The sequence below is a fragment of the Drosophila sechellia genome, chromosome X (assembly GCF_004382195.2).
Source record: "Drosophila sechellia strain sech25 chromosome X, ASM438219v1, whole genome shotgun sequence".
Classification (NCBI taxonomy): domain Eukaryota; kingdom Metazoa; phylum Arthropoda; class Insecta; order Diptera; family Drosophilidae; genus Drosophila; species Drosophila sechellia.
In genome coordinates, this window is record NC_045954.1 from 8,509,697 (window position 1) to 8,528,178 (window position 18,482).

The 18,482-nt window shown below is 37.6% G+C and overlaps 5 protein-coding genes across 6 annotated transcripts; 2 read left to right on the plus strand and 3 right to left on the minus strand.

The window, feature by feature from the left end:
• The first annotated feature begins 337 nt into the window (after positions 1-337).
• On the plus strand, positions 338-2,031 carry LOC6619785. Of its 2 annotated transcripts, none has more exons than XM_032724379.1 (3): positions 338-570; positions 628-1,213; positions 1,558-2,031. In XM_032724379.1, the coding sequence occupies exons 2-3, from the start codon at positions 662-664 to the stop codon at positions 1,858-1,860; spliced, it is 855 nt and encodes a 284-aa protein (XP_032580270.1). In that variant the 5' UTR covers positions 338-570; positions 628-661; the 3' UTR covers positions 1,861-2,031. The 2 variants fall into 2 exon arrangements, with proteins under 2 accessions (XP_032580270.1, XP_002043998.1); XM_002043962.2 differs by having other exon boundaries at positions 339-570; positions 645-1,213.
• LOC6619784 (COMM domain-containing protein 3) lies at positions 1,401-2,844 on the minus strand. Its single transcript, XM_002043961.2, has 2 exons — positions 2,569-2,844; positions 1,401-2,507 (listed from the first exon to the last, which is right to left on the minus strand). Exons 1-2 carry the CDS (start codon positions 2,738-2,740, stop codon positions 2,044-2,046), a joined length of 636 nt encoding a protein of 211 aa, XP_002043997.1. The 5' UTR covers positions 2,741-2,844; the 3' UTR covers positions 1,401-2,043.
• Positions 2,845-3,141: 297 nt separating this feature from the next.
• On the minus strand, positions 3,142-4,130 carry LOC6619783 (neuferricin homolog). Its single transcript, XM_032724378.1, has one exon. The coding sequence runs from the start codon at positions 4,087-4,089 to the stop codon at positions 3,226-3,228; it is 864 nt and encodes a 287-aa protein (XP_032580269.1). The 5' UTR covers positions 4,090-4,130; the 3' UTR covers positions 3,142-3,225.
• Positions 4,131-4,395: 265 nt separating this feature from the next.
• LOC6619782 lies at positions 4,396-5,150 on the minus strand. Its single transcript, XM_002043959.2, has one exon. It carries the CDS (start codon positions 5,119-5,121, stop codon positions 4,462-4,464), a length of 660 nt encoding a protein of 219 aa, XP_002043995.1. The 5' UTR covers positions 5,122-5,150; the 3' UTR covers positions 4,396-4,461.
• Positions 5,151-6,045: 895 nt separating this feature from the next.
• On the plus strand, positions 6,046-7,322 carry LOC6619781. The gene is made up of 2 exons (XM_032724380.1): positions 6,046-6,154; positions 6,525-7,322. The coding sequence occupies exons 1-2, from the start codon at positions 6,113-6,115 to the stop codon at positions 7,269-7,271; spliced, it is 789 nt and encodes a 262-aa protein (XP_032580271.1). The 5' UTR covers positions 6,046-6,112; the 3' UTR covers positions 7,272-7,322.
• The last annotated feature ends 11,160 nt before the right edge of the window (positions 7,323-18,482 follow it).

The window sequence follows — 18,482 nt, forward strand, 5'->3', positions numbered from 1 at the left end:
GAAAAACTATTTTGGTACGATGTTCCTCAATGTCTATTATATATAAATAACCAATCAACGTATTTTATAATCATTTTGATTTTAAATTCGAATTTGAAACTGGCGCGCAACTCAAGTTTTTCCCACCCTTATCGATATCTATCAGCTGATTGTCGAGACCAATTTGTTTAACAAAAAAAGCAAAAAATCGATAAAAAAAATATTATGTGCGAAATTAACGAACAGTTAGGCCAATGTCGCAACAACGAAATTTACTTTAATGTTTCGAAATATATATATAACATTAATTATTTACCATGCTAATTTTCTCATCCCTAACATAGACGATACAATCGAATGGGATCAGCTGTTCGTCGATATTCACAAGTTTAGTTTAGAAAAACAACGGAACGGCGTAGGAATCAAGCAGCTGCTGTGCCCCCAAAAAACTAGTCGTCTTTACTTTCAAATAGGCAATAGATCCAGTCTGAAAACAAAATTCAACGTAAAATTCTAAAGCCATAGAAAATCCGTCATTATTTGAAAGCGTCCGCAGTGCACAGCGCTCCAAATCCAATTCCACCATCCAAGGTAAGCACCCATCGTCGTATTGCATCTCGCATCCAAAATAGCACTGATTGCCAGCAGATTCTACGCATTTGCAGAAGCCTATGATATAATAATGTCTCGATCATTGAGTCGCGTATTGGGTACCAACTGGGCGCCATCCCTGTCCTTTTCACATCCCATATATCGGGGATCCAACACACTGAACGATCTACTGCGCACCAAGGTGGCCACCACGACCATAATTCCGGTGGCTACATACTCCAAGCGTAATGGCCCACCGTCGGATGCCGGCGGATTGTTCAAAACCGTTAAGTCGCGGGATCTCGACGACGACGATGAGCTGAATAGTTTGGAGAGCGAGCCCAACTGGGAACTGACCGCCGAAAGGGGCAATCGCTTCTATCTGCCAAATGGCGTAGGGCCAGCCTGGCAGGGCGACAGCACCACCGTCGGTCTGGCCGAGCCGCTTGGCCACCTGGTCAACTTTTTTAAGGGTCCCAATACGGACAAATCGCACCTGGAATTCACCTGCCAAAATTGTCCCTTGCTTATCCGCTTGCCGCTCTTGGAGCTCTTCCCGGTACCCGTCGTCGCACAGCAGTGCACAAACATCACCATGCTTGTTCTCAGCCACGAAGGAGACATCGAAATGGGCGCCGCCAAGGTGAGAAATCAGTTTTATTCACGCATCCGGACTGTAGCGGGAAATCACACTGCAGTGTATTTGGATGAGGAATGACCTCGTTATTGCCCTGATCATTTGTTTACATGCAATCAAACCAGTTTCGCACGTTGAAAGCTCGGTGGTTGACCTTCCTTAAGTTTGGAACCCAATTTTAAATAAGCCATAAGCCATTTTCAATCATTTGTTATTAGTTTTAGATTTAGCTAATTAGTTTAGAATTGGGTAAGCATGCAGAAAAGTTAGTTTGTTGGAATTTACCTATCATCTACACGAGTATATCTACAATACACCACATACATAACTAATGCCGACTCCCTTTGCAGTTTGTGCTGGCAGCGCGTGAGATGTGCGATCGCCTGCTATCGTACGGCTACTGGGCGGACTTCATCAATCCGTTTAGCGGACGGCCGTATTTTCTACCGCGGGAAGGGGTTAATCTGTACAGGCAGGACTCACGCTTCCGTGGTCTAAACATGCGGATGTCGGAACAGAACCGTTGCACAGTGATTTCCGCTGAGGAGAACGACAGCACCCGCTTCTCGGGCACCATCTACACCACAGCGCCGAATCACTATGGGCAGCTGCTGAAGCTGATTGTGCCGCAGTCGCACAAGGCTGCCCAATGACGCGGATGGTCGACGAAGTTGATGCCATTGGAGTTAGACTCCAAATAATGATGCCGTAGCCTTTTAAGCGATAATGACTGTGTTAACTGTTTAGGTTTCCCGTTTCGACACTGTATATAGCCGACAATGCTGGTGTTATATGCTGCGAAATATAATCGATAAGAATGTTAAGAGCTTGTTTTCCTAGACCACGGCCATCTGTTGGCAGTGCCGCTCGATCTCCTTGAGACGATTGATCAGCGACTGTAGCTCCTCGGCGTTGCAGACAAACTCAACGATGGTCACCCGCTCGCCGCTGCTCTGCCGGAAGTGGCCCAGATTGATGTGGAAGCAGGCCGCGCCCGTGCTGCAGTCAGAGGTGGAGGACTTCACGTCGCACACGATGCGCCACTGGATGTCGGTAATATGCGGAAAACTATGGCCTATCTGCAGTTGTCGGAGAATCAGATCTTTGCGGCTGTCCTCGTACACGCGACTCAGCTCGTCCACGGCAGCTGTATCGAGGTTGAGTTGCTCCAGCTGCTGGCGCAGTTGGAGGCCATCCCAGCCGTGCTTGGTGCCCAGGGCGAAGAGGGTGACCACCGCGTACTCGCTCTGTTTGGCGCAGGCGGCATTCTTGGCATACAGCTCGGGCACGGGAGCAATGGCTGTGGGGGTGTACAAATGGATTAGGTCATGGACTACACGAAGCACCAACTTCCAACTCACTGGCATCTGGATGAAGCGTCAGTTTCAAGGAATTGGCAATGAGCAGTTTGGTGAGTGGCAGCGAAATGATGGCACCCAGGTTCTTTAAGCCGGCCACCACAGTGGGGGAAATAAGGGCAGTTTGCTCGTCGTCTGTGTTCAGGGCAGAGGAACTTCCTGGCGACGCGTCCATATGTGATAGCTTAAATTCCTTGGCTATTTATTAAAACAAAGCAATATTTATGAAATTGAACCGATTGTAAACAAGAAATGCGCCTAACAGCACAGCTAACAGTCTTAACAGCAGCTTTTAAGAGTGCACAACAGCGATGTTACTGTTAAGGCAGTGCGCCCTCGCTAAAGTTGAAAAAGAACCTAGTCCCATGTATTAGAGTGTCTATTAGAGGTAATTTGTATACAGATACAACAAATGATATCTAACGATTTAAATTAAGTTGAGCTGTTGATAGCAAATAAATGGTTTGATTTTACAGATATAAATAATTGTGCTTAAGTATTTAGCTTGAATGTAAACATTTCCCAATTGTTGTTGTCGTGGTAACAGCTAACAACTTAACAGAAGAGAACCGGAACTAGTTTCACGAGCCATGTTAACTCCACCTAATAATTTATTGATCCAAATGCACTATTTACTATTTACAAATCCAGACCTTGCTGCTACACCTTGTAGAAGCACTCCCTGGCCTGTGGCTCGCATTTGTCGTAGGGTTTCAGCATGGCATCACCTCGAGCCACCTTGCCGCCGGCATCGATCTCGTCCAGCTCCGCATCGGGCACACAGGCGCACTGGAAGCTCTTGTTGCCGCGACTGTACAGCTTGCGGGGATAACCGATCCAGGAGCGCTCCTTGCCATCGCCGCTGGTCGTGGTGCACCAGACGCGAGTGCCGCGCTCCTCGCTCCATTCGATATTGCAGCCGGGATACCGGGCGCGCAGTTCCTCCACCTGTCGCTTGGCATCTCGCGCCTGCTCCAGCAGTTGCAGGAACTTATGATGATAGGTGGTCAGGGCGCCCTTCTCATCGTAGAAGCGCCCAATTACCCGTCCCTTGTAGACGTAGTCCTTTTGGTAGAAATCCCGCCATCCGGCCAAACCAATCAGGTCGTCCGGCTTTAGGGTCAACACATCGTCGGCCGTTTTCGGATCGTATGTCTCAAAGTCACCGGAAATAAAGGACACGGAGGCGTCGCGACCCACGAAGAAGTTGTAGCTGCAACCGGATCCGTAGTGCTTGATCCCGCGGCTCACATCGAAGACGGAGCCGAGGAGAGCCAGGTAAAGCGGACGACCCTCTTCCTCGCCATTGAATTTGGCCAGCTCGGCCGGTGTGAAGAGCGTGCCGACATTGTCGGCAGCTTGAAATTCCAGAGGAAAGCTCGCATCCTGTTCAGCTTGGTCCAGGTAGTTGTCCGTTTGGCGACGCAGGAACTGCCTAATCTCTGTGTGGTAAATTCCGCCCAGAACGGCCGCCACAACGAAAAGAAATTGAAATTTGAACAGGTGTCGCAGCAATCCGAACATCTTGCCGTTTCACAGTGCGGAACCAAAACTGGTTCCACTTGAAATTGAAACTAGCGTACGGTTAAGGTGACCATGCCAGGTAAAAGGCCGGTAAACCGGTTTGAATTTAAAATGTTGTGTTTTACATTTTTGTATAGTAATGTTAGTTTTTCAATTAACTCAATTATTTATATTTATATATGAATGTCTGCGATTTTGTTCAGCAAATGTTTGGAACATTTTTGAAGCTTGAAATTTGAAATAAATTCCTTCTAAAATGTTAAAACACAAATAAATAACAAATAACTCAAAAAAAAAAAAAATAACTAGCATTTGGCACAGAACATGCATATTTTTTATTTGCAAAATCCAGGTAAATGAGTTTCTGATCACCTAGCGACGACGAGAGACGCAGGCGTCGATGTGGTTGTTGACCTCCTGGAGGCCGAGCACCGCCTGCGAGGATGCGGAGTGGGTGCACACATTGCCATCGGCGAAGACGGCGGGGATGCGTTCGCTGGTCGACTGACGGATGGTCTTGATGGAGGAGCGCGCACTGACCAGATAGACGGTGGCCTGGACATAGAACTTGGCCATGCAGGTCTGCTTCAGCACGGAGTTCTTGTACGAGTTGCACTTGTTGTAGGTGCTGCCCAAGCTGTAGCCACCAAAGACCAGTTGCTGGGTGGCGGCATTCACATCGGAGGCAATTTCGGCGGATGTGTGGGCAGCCACAACGCCGCAGGCATGCAGATCCTCATGGGCGGCATTCACGATGCGGGTGATCTCCTCATCCTCGGAGGCCACGCACTCGGGACTCTCCTCTCGGCGCGACTCCACCTGCTCGACGGCTGCCTCCAACTCGTGCTGCGGCTCCAGGACGATCTCATCGTACTGCTGCACCAGTGCCTCGCCGGTCGACTTGCCAATGCTGGCCACCTCATCCACCACGCTGCGCACCTCGGCGTCCAGCTGGCTGGGCATGTCCAGTGGTTGGGTCCATCCGCTGGCCACGAAAAGGGTCAGGATAATGGCAACGGCGTATTGCTTCATGTTTGATACTCTTGCTTCTGCTGATGGGGAATTTCAGCATAAATCGTATTTATACCCCGGGCATCTAGGAATGGATTATTCGCAGACGGCAATTGGCTAATCTGGATTGGTGGCCATAAATTTATTGTAGCCATTGTAAATCACTCACTGCCTGGTTGGATTAGTGAACTTTACATTCGGACGCTATTCATAGAGTTAGCGTATTTGGATTTAGATTAAAATTGGTGCGATCAAACAAAGAATCTCAAAAACATCATAACAATGGCTTGTTTGGGAATATATATCACTTAATGGATGGAAAGGGTAGAAAAGAGTTTGACCCTCAATTAAATATATAAATAAAATTTTATTTATTATATTTGGTAATTTAATTTTAATTATTTGGTTTTTGTTCCTTTTATATTATTCCACTTGGTTAATTAAAAATTCTATAAAAATATCGGGGAACTGGGAACACCCAAAAAAGCAAACAACATTAACGCGTGTGTGTCTAATGTCTCAAGTGATTCCATAGATTGGATTGCCAATGTTTTTTTTCTTTCCTGACTTCGCAATGACTTTTAATCGAGGGCATATGAGCAGGCCCATAAATTATATGACATTATCTTCTATAATTATGGCATTATTTAGATGCTTCGATTAGTGCGATTTTGAAGTGGCGAATCCAGTAATAGATGTTTCCTATCGCTCAACGCAAAATAATATAATTTGTGATCTTATCGAAAGTCTCCCTCTCTTTTCAGCCCACTTTCTCTCTCTCTTTTTCTCTGGAGTCGTTGAGGGAAAAAAAAATCAGACGGAAATTATTCCGATTAAAGTAAGCCAAATAATGGGAAATATACCAATTGGCCGATAAAAACGAACTCTTGAATATATTTTAATAAACTGGGGGCACCGATATGGCAATCTGAAAGCGCACCAAGTGAGTCTTCCAGCCATATATAAAGTGATTTCGCAGCGAGATCCCGGCTAAATCCAATAAAAACCAACAATGAGGAGTATTATTTTGGTGTTGGCATTTGCCTTGGCGGCTGTGAGTAGAAAATGAAAGATATATACTATTTAAAATACAATAATAATAGTAGGGTTCTAAAAGTAAAACAAAATTAATAGAATAGGACTCATTTTATCAAGCCTATTCTAATATCAGATCAACAGTGCGTATGCGCGATATGTGATAAAACGTTATCGTATTATCGTTTGAAAAATATTTCAAAAATAGTGATACTACTTATCGAATATATTTTAAATGCCAACAATAAACTTACGAAAAATGTATAGTTGCCATAGAAAATTTTTAAATTTGGTCCACAGTGCGTATGATTAATGTAATTTGACATAGTTTACATACAATTGGAAACCACCAGATATAACAAATCAAATGAAATGCACATGATTTTCAGGTCTCAGCCTTGCAACTGGAGGAGCCGGTTGAACAGGATGCTTCTCTGCAGGAATTGGCCAAGCAGCTGGGTCTCGAACTGAACCTGGACTTCGACCTGAACCTGGGATTCAACTTAGAGGACGAGCTGCCCGAGGAGGGCATCGTGGATGTGGACGAGTTCGCCATCCTGGACCGCATGTTGAGCTTGCTCATCGCCGAATCGAAGGCTCTGGCCAAGGAGATCATCCTGCTGACGGAGCGCCAGCTGCTGAAAATCTTCCTATGGCCCATTAGGGAGCTGGAGAAGCTGGCGGAGGACGTGGAGAGGCGGGCATTGGACGCGGGCGAGTGTGCCATAAATGTGACCAGCAGTTCGGCCAATATGGTGGCGTCCACCACACTGGACTTCGTGGGCTGCGCACGCGATGCCGCTGTCACGTCGATCAATCTGGTGCTGGACACCAAGAAGGCGGTGCTCCAACTGACCCTCGATGGCTATCAGCTGTATCAGCTGAGAAGGGAATGCAAGAGCTACAAGGCCACCAGCATTCGAAAGAAGACATGCAAGGCCATGTTCACCGCCAAGGGCGTCATGTACGTCGCCAATGGACAGGCCTCGCTGCGCCACCTGATCAGACTGCGCAAGAGCGTTCCCGCCGTGGCCACCGATGCGACCAGCTGCACCACCAAGTCCACCGAGAACGCCATCCACGGATTCGACGAGCTCAACGCCGCCATCGATGCCTGTGCCGCCAATTTTAAGTGAATGGAATGGTTGACAAGATATGTTGAATAAAATGTGAAATGCATCGGGTTGTTTTTCGTTTTTTGAGTTATTAGTTTTATTTAAATTTGGTTTCATTATCGTTCATCTTTTTTTAAATACAATAAATAAACATTTAAACTATTTAGTGGTATGTATATATATGTATATATATAAATCGTTTGTTTTTTTTTTTTGTTAAATATTTTAAATAAGTGTATATATATTGTATTTCATGGGGTCTTCGCCATCATCATTTCCATTCGTTCTTCGCCCATCAACTTTTGCCGCGATTACATAATTGTTCTTCGTATTTCATACCAAAACTTTTGCATTTTTCGGAATTGGTTTGTTTTGGTTTTTCGTTTTTAGTTTTTAAAGAAACTTGGTTTGGTTTGTTATATAAGTAAATTGCTGTGTTCGGGCTTACGGTCGTCAAATGTCTCCTATATATTTGTATATATAAATATATATGTATATATATATACTATATATTTACATATATATCGTACTATATACCACACACAGTTGCGTGTAAGTAAAAGTAGCTTGTTGCATAAATACTAATGTATAAATTGTCGGTTTTTGGTTTCTAATCTCTACTCAAGTATGATCCCACATACAAATACAACTAGGTTTTGCATGTACTGGTATATCTGTATATGTATATGTGTCTGTGTGTGGGTGTGGCTGTTGGTGTGTGAGTGTAAGTGTCGGCTGTACATATGTAGAATGTATGTACCGTTATCAATAATTAGTTAAACTGTAGCTAGTATATGTATTTGCCATATGTTGCTCAACAATTTCTTGTACCTCCCGCATTTTACGATTATTTTATGGGAGTTTCTCATTTTCATTTTCGATTGCAGTTTTCCCGTGATTTTCAATTATATATGTTTTTTTTTTTATTAGTCACAGATGTTTTTAGGCGCGCTTGTATGCTTTAATGAATTCAGCGTGTGTTGTATATTATTAATAATTCAATTTGTTATAGTAGAAAAAAAAAATATAAGTAAAAGGCAATTTCTTAGTATTTTTCAATTTTTTGTTGGTTTTTTTTCTGAAAAAATTTGTGCTTAATTTTGTAGAGATTTTCTTTCATTGCCTGCATTCTATTCGTTTAAAACAAAAAATGTTAAGATATTTTTTAGTTAAGGTTTTCGTGTTTTTTTTTCTTTAATTTTAATAATGTATAATATTTAGTTCAATAAATTCGTTACGACACATGGACTAAGACACAGCAAAAAATATTCATGCTTAATTTAGATTCAGTTTGTGTGATTTCTTTTTTTGTTTTTTTTTTTGTATTTTTCGTATTCATCTCGCATTTGATTTGTTATAATTGGTATTATGGCTTCAATTGCATATTATACTTCACATTTCGCGTCCTAAATGCGCTTGTAAATATTTGTCAATAATAAATGATGAAACAGCTTAAGAACTCGAGTTTTCTTTTCTTTTTTTTTGCTATAATTTATGTTTATGTTTTTCATTCGCGAATATTTTGCAAGACACCTACCGGTACCTAGTTTATCTGCCAGCTTCCAAATTTATAGTTATTTTCGAAATTCTTTGCTTTTGGGGCTAAACGTTCAACGGTTTTACGCTCACTGATAACATCCAATCGGTAGTTGGTAATTGTTAATTGGTAAACGGTAATTGGTAATCGGAATCGGTAATTTATAGATAATTTCGTATTTTCCGTATTCTCGTATGCGGTATTCGGTTTTGATATGTTCGCTTCAAATGCGTGTCATGAAAATACATTTGCTTTGCTGATTCTGCAATACAACTTCATTTAATAAAAATATACAGTAGAACCAGGCTACTACATAAGTTAATTTTTTTTATCTATATGTATGTCTGTTGACTAAATTGGGCAAATATTTATGTTTTTACTTTAATTTGTCATTGGGCGTTGTAATTCCGTATTCGTTCGTAAGTGCAAAAACTTCATTTTTGAAACTAAATTTCATCTTCGATTTTCCATATCCATTTTCTACCGTTTTGGGTTTTTTTTTTCAATATTATTATTACAATAGTGTGGCCAAAGCTTATTGTCGGAAGCGTTATGCATTTTAGGTTTAGTTTTTCATTATTTATTCGGTTTTATAACTTTTTTAATGTTTTGTAAAAATATTTTCGTTACTCGTCAATTTCGTGTTGGAATAATGGAACTTTAAAATGAAATGGGAAAAAATGAAACGCAAAATATAAAAGTTATCGAGTTTTTTTCTTTTTGGAAAACATGGTAAGGCTATTTTCGTAGTGTTGTTTGCTGTCATTTTCTCCACACTTGAGTTATTTGCGTTTTGAAAAATGAATATTTCATTTTGGTTCTTTGCTTACATTAATCACTAAAATTTATATTTGTTGTATATATTTTTCCTTCGATAAATGTATATAAATTTTTTTGTTCTGGTTTTCATTTCTTTTGGCGTAACTTTGTGTGAGCTGTGATTTTTTTTCGTTTTTTTTTTATTGTTTTTTTCTGCCCATTCTTAGTTTTTCGTAAAGAAAATGTTTCAAAAAATGTTTAACAAACAATTCAATAGGCTTTACACGAAAAATGATGTGGCATTTACTTATACGTTATATAAATCAATTGTAAAATATATATATTCATATACTCGCTTGTTTGTTCTATGTTAGTTTTGTTGTATAATTAAATATTGCATTTGGTTTCGTTGAACGTCTGGACAATTTTTCATCTTCGCCGATTCGTCGATTTTTCCCCCGATTTCGCATCTACTTAGTGACATAAAGTTACAACTAGTAATAGTATATAGCTGTACGTATTTAAATATGAGTGTTTCATTTCCTTATATTCATTACATTTCATCGTTTCATTTAATTTCCTTGCCTTTGTTTCTGTTCCTTGTGTCGTGATTTTTGGCCCAAGGACGCGGGTGTTTCATTGCCCTGCTAAGTATGCTACAGAAATGTTCGAATAAACGAATAAGGATCGAATACAAATATTCACTCGCCGATTGAACGCTAGTTCCTATAAACCATTTATCATAATATCTTCGGTTGTTTTAGTTTGTTTCTCTATCCCTTTGACGAAAACCATTCCTTGCTTTTGTTTTATATAATTTACAAAAATTTTGATTTCAGTACCTGATTGCAATGGGTTTTTTTTTCGTTTTTTTTTCCTCTTTTGTTTTTGGTTTTGCTTAAAAAAAATACAGACACTTGTAATTGTTGTTGTTGTTGCTTGCTTTAGACATAATTTGAAGTACAATTCATATGTATACATATAGGTATATATTTTGTTCTAGTTTCATATTTAGGCCATAATTTGTGTTTTGGTTTGAATACGAAAACGCTTTCAAAAATTCTACAGGACATCGTAACTTTCTCCCACTGCCGCTGGCTGTTGTAAACTTTAATATGTAAATACACACAATTAGCTATGTTTTATGTTTAAATATTTGGTTTCCGCTACACTAACGCATCTGGAACCCAATGAGCAAAAGTATCTAAGACATATCCTGCGTTCTGGAAAATTGTTTCGCATTCCTACATCCGTTTTAGCACTACAATACAATTGGTTTCGGTTATTGTTGCTTTGTAAATATAGTCGATATATGTGTACAATTATGATCATTGGTTACAAGTACAAGACATTAAAGGAGGGCACACGAATCGAATTTGCTAACAATTGTTATTCCTATTTTCTCAGAGTGTCTAAGGGTTCAAAGTGCGACCGAGTTGGCTGAGATCGAAATGAAGAATTGAGGAATTGGTCTAATTTGTTAGCCCTTTTTTTCGTTCACAACCATGTAAAGAAGTTGGAGGGGAAGCAAGTTGACCAGGATAAAAGGTCCATTAAAGCCAAGCAAAAAAAAAGGCTCTACGGGTGCTACACTCGAAAAAATCAACCTAGTATAGAATATTTCAAAAGTTTTGAATACACAAAAATCCTACTTAAAAATAATATTCAAACAATTTGACTTTAGATTCTAGGACGCCATAGTTGTGCTGATTTTCGAAAATGTTTTCGAGTGTGTTAAGAGCTAATAAAAAATGTTTCAAAACTATTTGGAAACCGACATAATTCTCCATAGTTCTTTATCCCCGCAATTCCTGAACTATTCGCTGAATATAAAGGAGAAGATTGGAAGTATGGGCTTTATACTTTCTGGATTTCTGGCAAGGATTCTCTAGATGTGTGTGTGTGTTCGAGTATATGTATGTGTGTTGACTGACTTCTTCAATTTTATTGCTGTTTACGATTAAAGTAGTATCTCGATTCTGTCAATTGTTATTGCTTGCGTAATTGTAATTGTAATTGTTATGGTTTCGCTCCCATCGATTTTCTTTGTTAAATTAAGAATGAAAACTCAAACTTTTGTTCTCAAGGTTCAGGTAATCAATTTCTAGTCTTATCTGTTGCACTGAGTAGTCTGCGATTTTCCTCATTTTCTTTTGCAATTTCATGTTCATGTTCTTGTTCTTGTTCTTGTTGTTATACTAATTAAAGGTATGTATACATATATAGGCATATGTGCGTGTGTATATATAATTTGTCAAATTTATTTACGTCATTAGTTGGATATAATAATTCGAACTATAAATATAATTACGCTTTCGTTCGTGTCAAAATGAAAACTCAGAACGATCAACAGATGATAATGGAACCCAGATACGGTTCGATGCTTATAGATAATGTCTTGAGTTGAGTTGAGTTTATAGTTGAGTTTGTAGTTGGTAGTTCGAGTTGAGTTGCTGCAAACTATAGGATAAGTTTAGGGTCTATAAGTACCGTAGGTTGTTGTATTAGTTTCAGTTGCAGTTGCCAAGTTTAGTTAGTTTAGGTAAATTTGTGGCTGGATGAAACAGGTTGTTCTGCGTGAGTTGATTCGGTTTTGTTTATGTTATTTAGCTTAGATTGGAGTTCAATAGCATTCCCATCTTATTGTAGTTTGTCCATGTTATTAAGTTCTTAGGTTGTTTTTGTTTTTTCTTTTTGGCTGCTGCAGTGCTAAAGTTAACTCTTTGGTTTTTCCGTTCATATTTTCATTTTTCCATCGAAGCTTTGATTTACCTCTCAATTGCTTTTGGTTTTCACTATAGTTTTGGTCAAGCGGTTTCGATCAATTGTTTCTATCATTTTGTTGTTTGTTGTTTTGCTTAATTGATTCAAAGGGAAGACATAACATTCTAGAAAAAGGTTCCTAACTGATTTCGGTTTCTCGTATCCTCGTAAATATATATAAGTGTATATTGTATATATTTTGTTCTGAGTATAATTTAAAGCATTCTTATATAGTTAAGTATATATATATATATATATATATATATGTATATATATGTATATATATGTTTTTGTTGTTAGACGCGCTTACTTCCATTTTTTTTTCTTGATGTGTAAATATCAATAACCGTTTTCTACATTACATATTTCTTGGTGGCACTATATTATATAGTCATACGTATGTATATCTATAAATATCCAAGTGAGTGGGTGTGAGTGTGTGTGTGTGTGTAGCTGGCCGAAGGACACCCATCTCCCGCTCCTTCGTCCTTCGTCCTAGGCAGAAAGTATTCCCCATTTTTCAAGGGGGTGGTGTTCGATTATTACTGGGCAAGTGTTTGGAGGGTGCTAAAGTGCCTGTGCCTTTGGAGGTTGAGCCCTATGTTTAGAAACTTTTGTACCAGGCCTTCGAAAACTCGAAAACTCGAACTCGTTTGAACGAACCCTTGGGAAAGGACTTTCAACATTTTCGTGTAAAAAGCACAACGAAACAAATGTTTGTTCTACCCACAATCTGCTTAAATACGCTTCTTACTTATTGTGTTTTTGGTTTCTCTTGCTGTTGTTGTTGTTTTAGGAATGACACGCCCTTAACTTACATATCCATATATACTATAATATATTTTCATATATAATTTGTTTGTATTAGTTTTTATAAGACAACATTCAAACACTTAAGATGCTTCATCAAGTTAATAAATATTTTTTTCTTGTTTTTTTTTTTTTGTTCGTTTTGTTTTTTTTTTATCGTTTGTTAAAATATCAAAAGTGGATGGAATTATGTGATTCTAGTTATTACACGCACTATTTATGTATATATACATATATAATTTATATATATATATATATGTCGTTCCTTGATAATACAATTCATTTGTCATGCTGCCTGAAAAAATTCGGACCAAATTTCGTTTTTGGGGGATCTTGAAGTTTCTCACGTGCTTGTTAAATATACAAAAATATCTGTAGATACTTTTTGCCGTAAAATGGTGTGTAGATATAATTGTTAAATGAAACCATTTTTGCAAAAAAATTACAAAATCAGGATTTCTCATTTTGGGGGGATGGATAGCTAGCTGAATGCTAAAAGTTCAATTGAATATAGTTCATTCGCTTCATGGCACAATATTCAATAAAATATTGTCAGCTCGAAAATTGATATTCGATGAAGATTGCTGCTGGCAGATTGAATCGTAATTCGAATCGAAATCGAAATCAGAATCCAAAGCCAAATCCAATCCAAATCCAAATCAATACTTCAGAGTTATCTATCGTATGAGTTTCGTTAAAGGTACTGTTGCCATTTAGAATGCTATCTTTGTTCTTATAATGCTTTATTGTATAATTGGTTCAAAAGTTCGCTCAGTGTAGGCATGTGTGTGTTCGTTATTCCATTGCTGCGGGTAAATCGGGGTCACCAAACGCAGGAATTGGGGTCACAAGCAGCTCTCGTTTCAAATAACGCCAAACACATTCAATTTCAACTATTCTGCCAATTAATTAAACAAAAAAGAAGGATATGTCGTTGGTTTTTTGTTCGTTTGGGGTTTGCTTGAATTTCTAGCAATTTTCGAATTTAGTTTTTAACTATCGCAAAAAATTGCTCTAACTGCAGCTATTGGCTACTTTGCCTTTTGACTAATGTTGAAAAAAGCGCCTAAACAACTAAATTGACAGCAACATAAAGATATGTCTAAGGTTTTTCGGGTGTACGGCTCAACAAATGAATATTGTCAATATTTGTTTTACAATCCTCGTTTGCTTCTCAAAATTTGTATAATATTTGTAAACGCTAAGTTGTACATTTTATAAATAATTCAATACGTACATATATGTAAAGCATATCAAAGCAAAACACACACACGCGCGCATCGAAACTAGTTGTGAGAAATAGGGGTTTTCAAAATCAAACAAATTAGTTACATATATGTATGTATATATCGATTCAAGACTATCACAGGCGGGAGGGGGCTGGGTTCTATCCGAGGGTTTGATGGACTGTTGGGGTTCTATATAAATCCAGGAGTCACCTGCTCCGAACAATTCAAACTTATTCTTGAGGCATCATATATGTATGTACATATATAGGGTGCTGCCACAGAGTCTATATCTTGTCTACCATATCCGAATATACATATATGTATGTATATCTGAGTTGTGTTCGAGTTGGAGTTTGAGTTTTGAGTTTGAGTTTTGAGTTTTGAGTTTTGAGTTTTGAGTTTGAGTGTGTGGCATGCAAGAGTTTTACTTATCGTTCGTTAAATAGTCTGCCTTTGCGAGTAAAATGGTAAAAGGTGTAAAAAGCCTAAGGAGTACAGTCAGCAAAGATGGTATAAGTTGGTTTCTGTAGTTCACATAGTTATAAGTATGTAAATAGTTTAAATCTGCGCCATCCCGTTCGCTAAATACTATATATGTATGTATATGTGTATATATTATTAAATGTGTAAAGTTTGCCTAGCACAAATCAGAGTCGATTGAAAAGGTCACAAGGGTCGGTCAGATGTGGATTAACGAACAATTTCGATTAGCTTGGTTCTAGAGGAACATTTCCATATGCCTTTGCCGTAGGCTTTCATTTAAAACTTCACACTTTGTTGTTTAATTAAATCGCATTAATCATTATTGGTGTTTGTCCTTAACCCTTGTGCTACAAACTAAATGCTGCCCTACAAAAGAAACGAGAATACAAATACACATGTTTCTTGTAAATTTGTTTAAATCATTTGTGTTTTGGTGTTGTCATTAGTTTCGCTTTCGCTTTCGCTTTCCTTTCACTTTATTTCCGTTTCCGGTTTGCGTTCTTGGTAAAATTCCATTTGTTCGAGTTGCAATATATACACAGTGGCTACTTTTTTTTGGCGCCCACTGTCCATATGAAATATATATGGGTATATATAATCGCTTAGTAAATTTTAAGTTAATTCAATTTTTACTTCTGAGGCAGCTTTTTTTAGTTTTCTGTTTGTTTTGTCGGTCGTCGATTCTCAAAGTAAATTCAAAAATCCTTGTTGAATACGAGTAGTATTGAGTAAACATATATATATATATATCGCTTCGAACCGCTCGAAAAAAATGTTTGCTGTGCCTTAAGCTTGCTCTTTTCTTAAATTTTTTTGGTTTTTTATCGTGTTTGTTTTTTATTGTATTGCACTCTGTATGTTTTTTAGTTTCATTAAAATGCCCAACAATTGTAATTTGTTATCGCTTTGGTTGCTTAAAGGGAGATTGTTTTGGTTTGTTATGCTTTCGTTTTTAACTATACAACATCAAAAATAACTCACATAAAATTCATTCAACATCTTATCGTTTAGGCTAATTTACACATGTATATGTCATGTATATATCATGTATATAAGGTGTATATAATTCATAAAACATTCTAATGGTAATATGTTTGTAAGTTTTGGGTTTGCATCATATCATATTTCATATATCATACTTTTCATCGATTCATCAATTGATTTCCATCGTCATACGTAGTCGTAGTCCTATATAGGTAGTATATGTATAAATATCGTTATCGTATTCGTAATCGTAATGCAATACAATAAGTTGACTGTATATTTGGTGCCCAAAAATATTGTTGTGTTCCTGCACTCGACCCCAAAAATGTTTCCCTATATTTTTTTGTTTTTTTGTTCTTTCGCACACTTTGCTTAGCTTACAAAATATGTGCTTATGGTTTACAAATCGTATCTGATTTTCGGGTTTTCCACTAATCATTTTACATTGTTTATTCGCATTATTCATTTGCATCATTTGCAATCGCATTTTTGTTTAAAGCCATTTGACAACACAGGGAATTTGTTTATTGGGTTTTGCATTACGTTTGCTTGAAATGTCGATTATTTGTTCTCTATGGGGACTGGATAATCTATGCGTATTTGCTTTTTGGATTGGGTTTTGCTAGCACACCTCGTTCTTTCGGTTTCTTCTTACATCGTTGTCTGGTTTATCTGTCTTAGTGGTGTGGCAAAGTTTCTTGCAGTGTAGCTCGCTCCGATCTGGATACTCCTGCCCTCTAAATTGGTATCTATACACTAATATATATATATATATATATATATATATATTTGTATATATATGTTACTTAAAAATTTGCCAAGGCGCGGAAAAGTTTTCGGTTTCTATTGGTTTTTTGTTTTTTTTGTTTTGGTCATATCTTAATTCGAATATACATGTATATATATATAATTTGTTATTATTATCGAGCTATGTATAATTGTGTTGTTTATTGTTAATTGTGTAAATTTTGTTTTCCATAATATTCGCTACACATAAAAATGTTGGTTTCATTTGCATTTCTCATCGGCTTGCTGAACGCATCCTTACTATTTTTTTTTTTTGAACAACCCCAGAGACAATTTATTTTGAATCGGCATTACTTGCTATGTTTTTTATTGCTCTATGGTTCTAAGACTAGTACTTATATCGGATATATCGATATATACCCACAATGCCATCTTGTTTTTCGCTACTAGTTAGTGTTAGTTTGTTAATTTAAGTTGTTTGGTTTCGTTTGCGCTGAGAGAAATTAGGAAGTTGGTTTTTCATGTTCATTAGCTTTAGTTTCTGGTTTCCTAGCTGTTCGGCTTTTGGTTTTGGTTTTGGTTTTTCGGTTTTAAAATTCTAGAAAAATAAAAGCTTTCTAATTGCTTCTGTTTTCATTTGGTATCCTGCCGCTTAGCTCCTTCTCACATCCCGATCCTTTTCCCGATCCTAGCTTCCATCTGGCCCAAACACGAAAAGCTTTTATTCGTTATCATTTTCGTTTTGTATTGCAATTTGTTGTTACTAACTTGGTTTTGGTTTTGGTTCGCTATAAACTAGTAAATATGCATGTATATAATTTTTGTATCCATTACTTGGTTTTGTTTGGTTTGGTTGTCAAAAAAAGGACTCACTAAATGTTACAGCACATCAATAAACAATTCATCCTTACTATCCTTATCGTTTTTCATTTGTCTATCATGAATCATGGCACTATAGTTTAAGTTTCTGTGTGATGTTTTCTCTATAAGACATATGCGCTTAGTTATAATATATTCAAAAACACTACACTCCCATTCGCACGCACCGAACATACACTGACAAAAAAAATGGTGAGCAACAATCGATCGAAGAAAACCATATTGGTGGTGTGTAAAACCGAAATCGAAAAACCAATCCCCATTATGGTGTATAAATATCCGGCACAGTGTGTAAACATTATGCAAAAAATTCACATTTCTCATTTTGTTTTTGGTTTTTTTTTTGTTTGTTTTTTCGTTCGTTCGTTTGTTTGGTTTTTTGGTAGCATAGTGTAAATAATTCCCAGTGATATGTACGCAAATTTAACACAACAACTCGACCAGGGAGTTTTTTTTTTACATTGTTAGCCTCTCTTTTGGTTTTTTTGACATTTTTTTTTTTTTGGTTTGGGAATCTACATATTTTCTAAACACTAAGATCAAGCGAAAAGCATTAAATGGTCGATGACTTAAATGCAATATCTGAACAGAGATTTTTTTCAGGCAAGAGATATAAATGCTTAGAAGTTAAAAGAAAAATCAAGGGTTTAATGTTCAGTATATTGTTTCATAAATTCTTTTTGGCTCGTTTTTATTTCTGGAGTTTTACAAAGTAATAAGGGGCGTACAAATTTCCAGATTTCCACACTAAATTACTTTTCAATCCCTGGTTTTCACTATATTTTAATTTACCTACATATTAATATATCGTTCACATAATTCACATAAGCTGAACACAACTCAATATTATCAACAATTGTTTCGTGAGTGTTAAGTTATTACACAAAAATGCTACGATGCTAAAGTGAAATTATAGTAACTTAAGCGTAAAACAAAAGTGTTTAAATACATAAATCATAAAATTGAGGAACTTGTTTGCTTTTCTCTCTTCATAGCAGGCAAATCATCAAATAGTTTAGTTTAGTTTTTAGTTTTTACTAT

Bases quoted from the DNA above. Each gene is read 5' to 3' on its own strand.
- LOC6619782 (XM_002043959.2), bottom strand. From the start codon at position 5,121: ATGAAGCAATACGCCGTTGCCATTATCCTGACCCTTTTCGTGGCCAGC.
- LOC6619785 (XM_032724379.1), top strand. From the start codon at position 662: ATGTCTCGATCATTGAGTCGCGTATTGGGTACCAACTGGGCGCCATCC. The intron at 1,214-1,557 runs GTGAGAAATCAG...CTCCCTTTGCAG, and splicing joins TCGAAATGGGCGCCGCCAAG to TTTGTGCTGGCAGCGCGTGA.
- LOC6619783 (XM_032724378.1), bottom strand. From the start codon at position 4,089: ATGTTCGGATTGCTGCGACACCTGTTCAAATTTCAATTTCTTTTCGTT.
- LOC6619781 (XM_032724380.1), top strand. From the start codon at position 6,113: ATGAGGAGTATTATTTTGGTGTTGGCATTTGCCTTGGCGGCT. The intron at 6,155-6,524 runs GTGAGTAGAAAA...CATGATTTTCAG, and splicing joins TGGCATTTGCCTTGGCGGCT to GTCTCAGCCTTGCAACTGGA.
- LOC6619784 (XM_002043961.2), bottom strand. From the start codon at position 2,740: ATGGACGCGTCGCCAGGAAGTTCCTCTGCCCTGAACACAGACGACGAG. The intron at 2,508-2,568 runs GTGAGTTGGAAG...ACACCCCCACAG, and splicing joins GACGCTTCATCCAGATGCCA to CCATTGCTCCCGTGCCCGAG.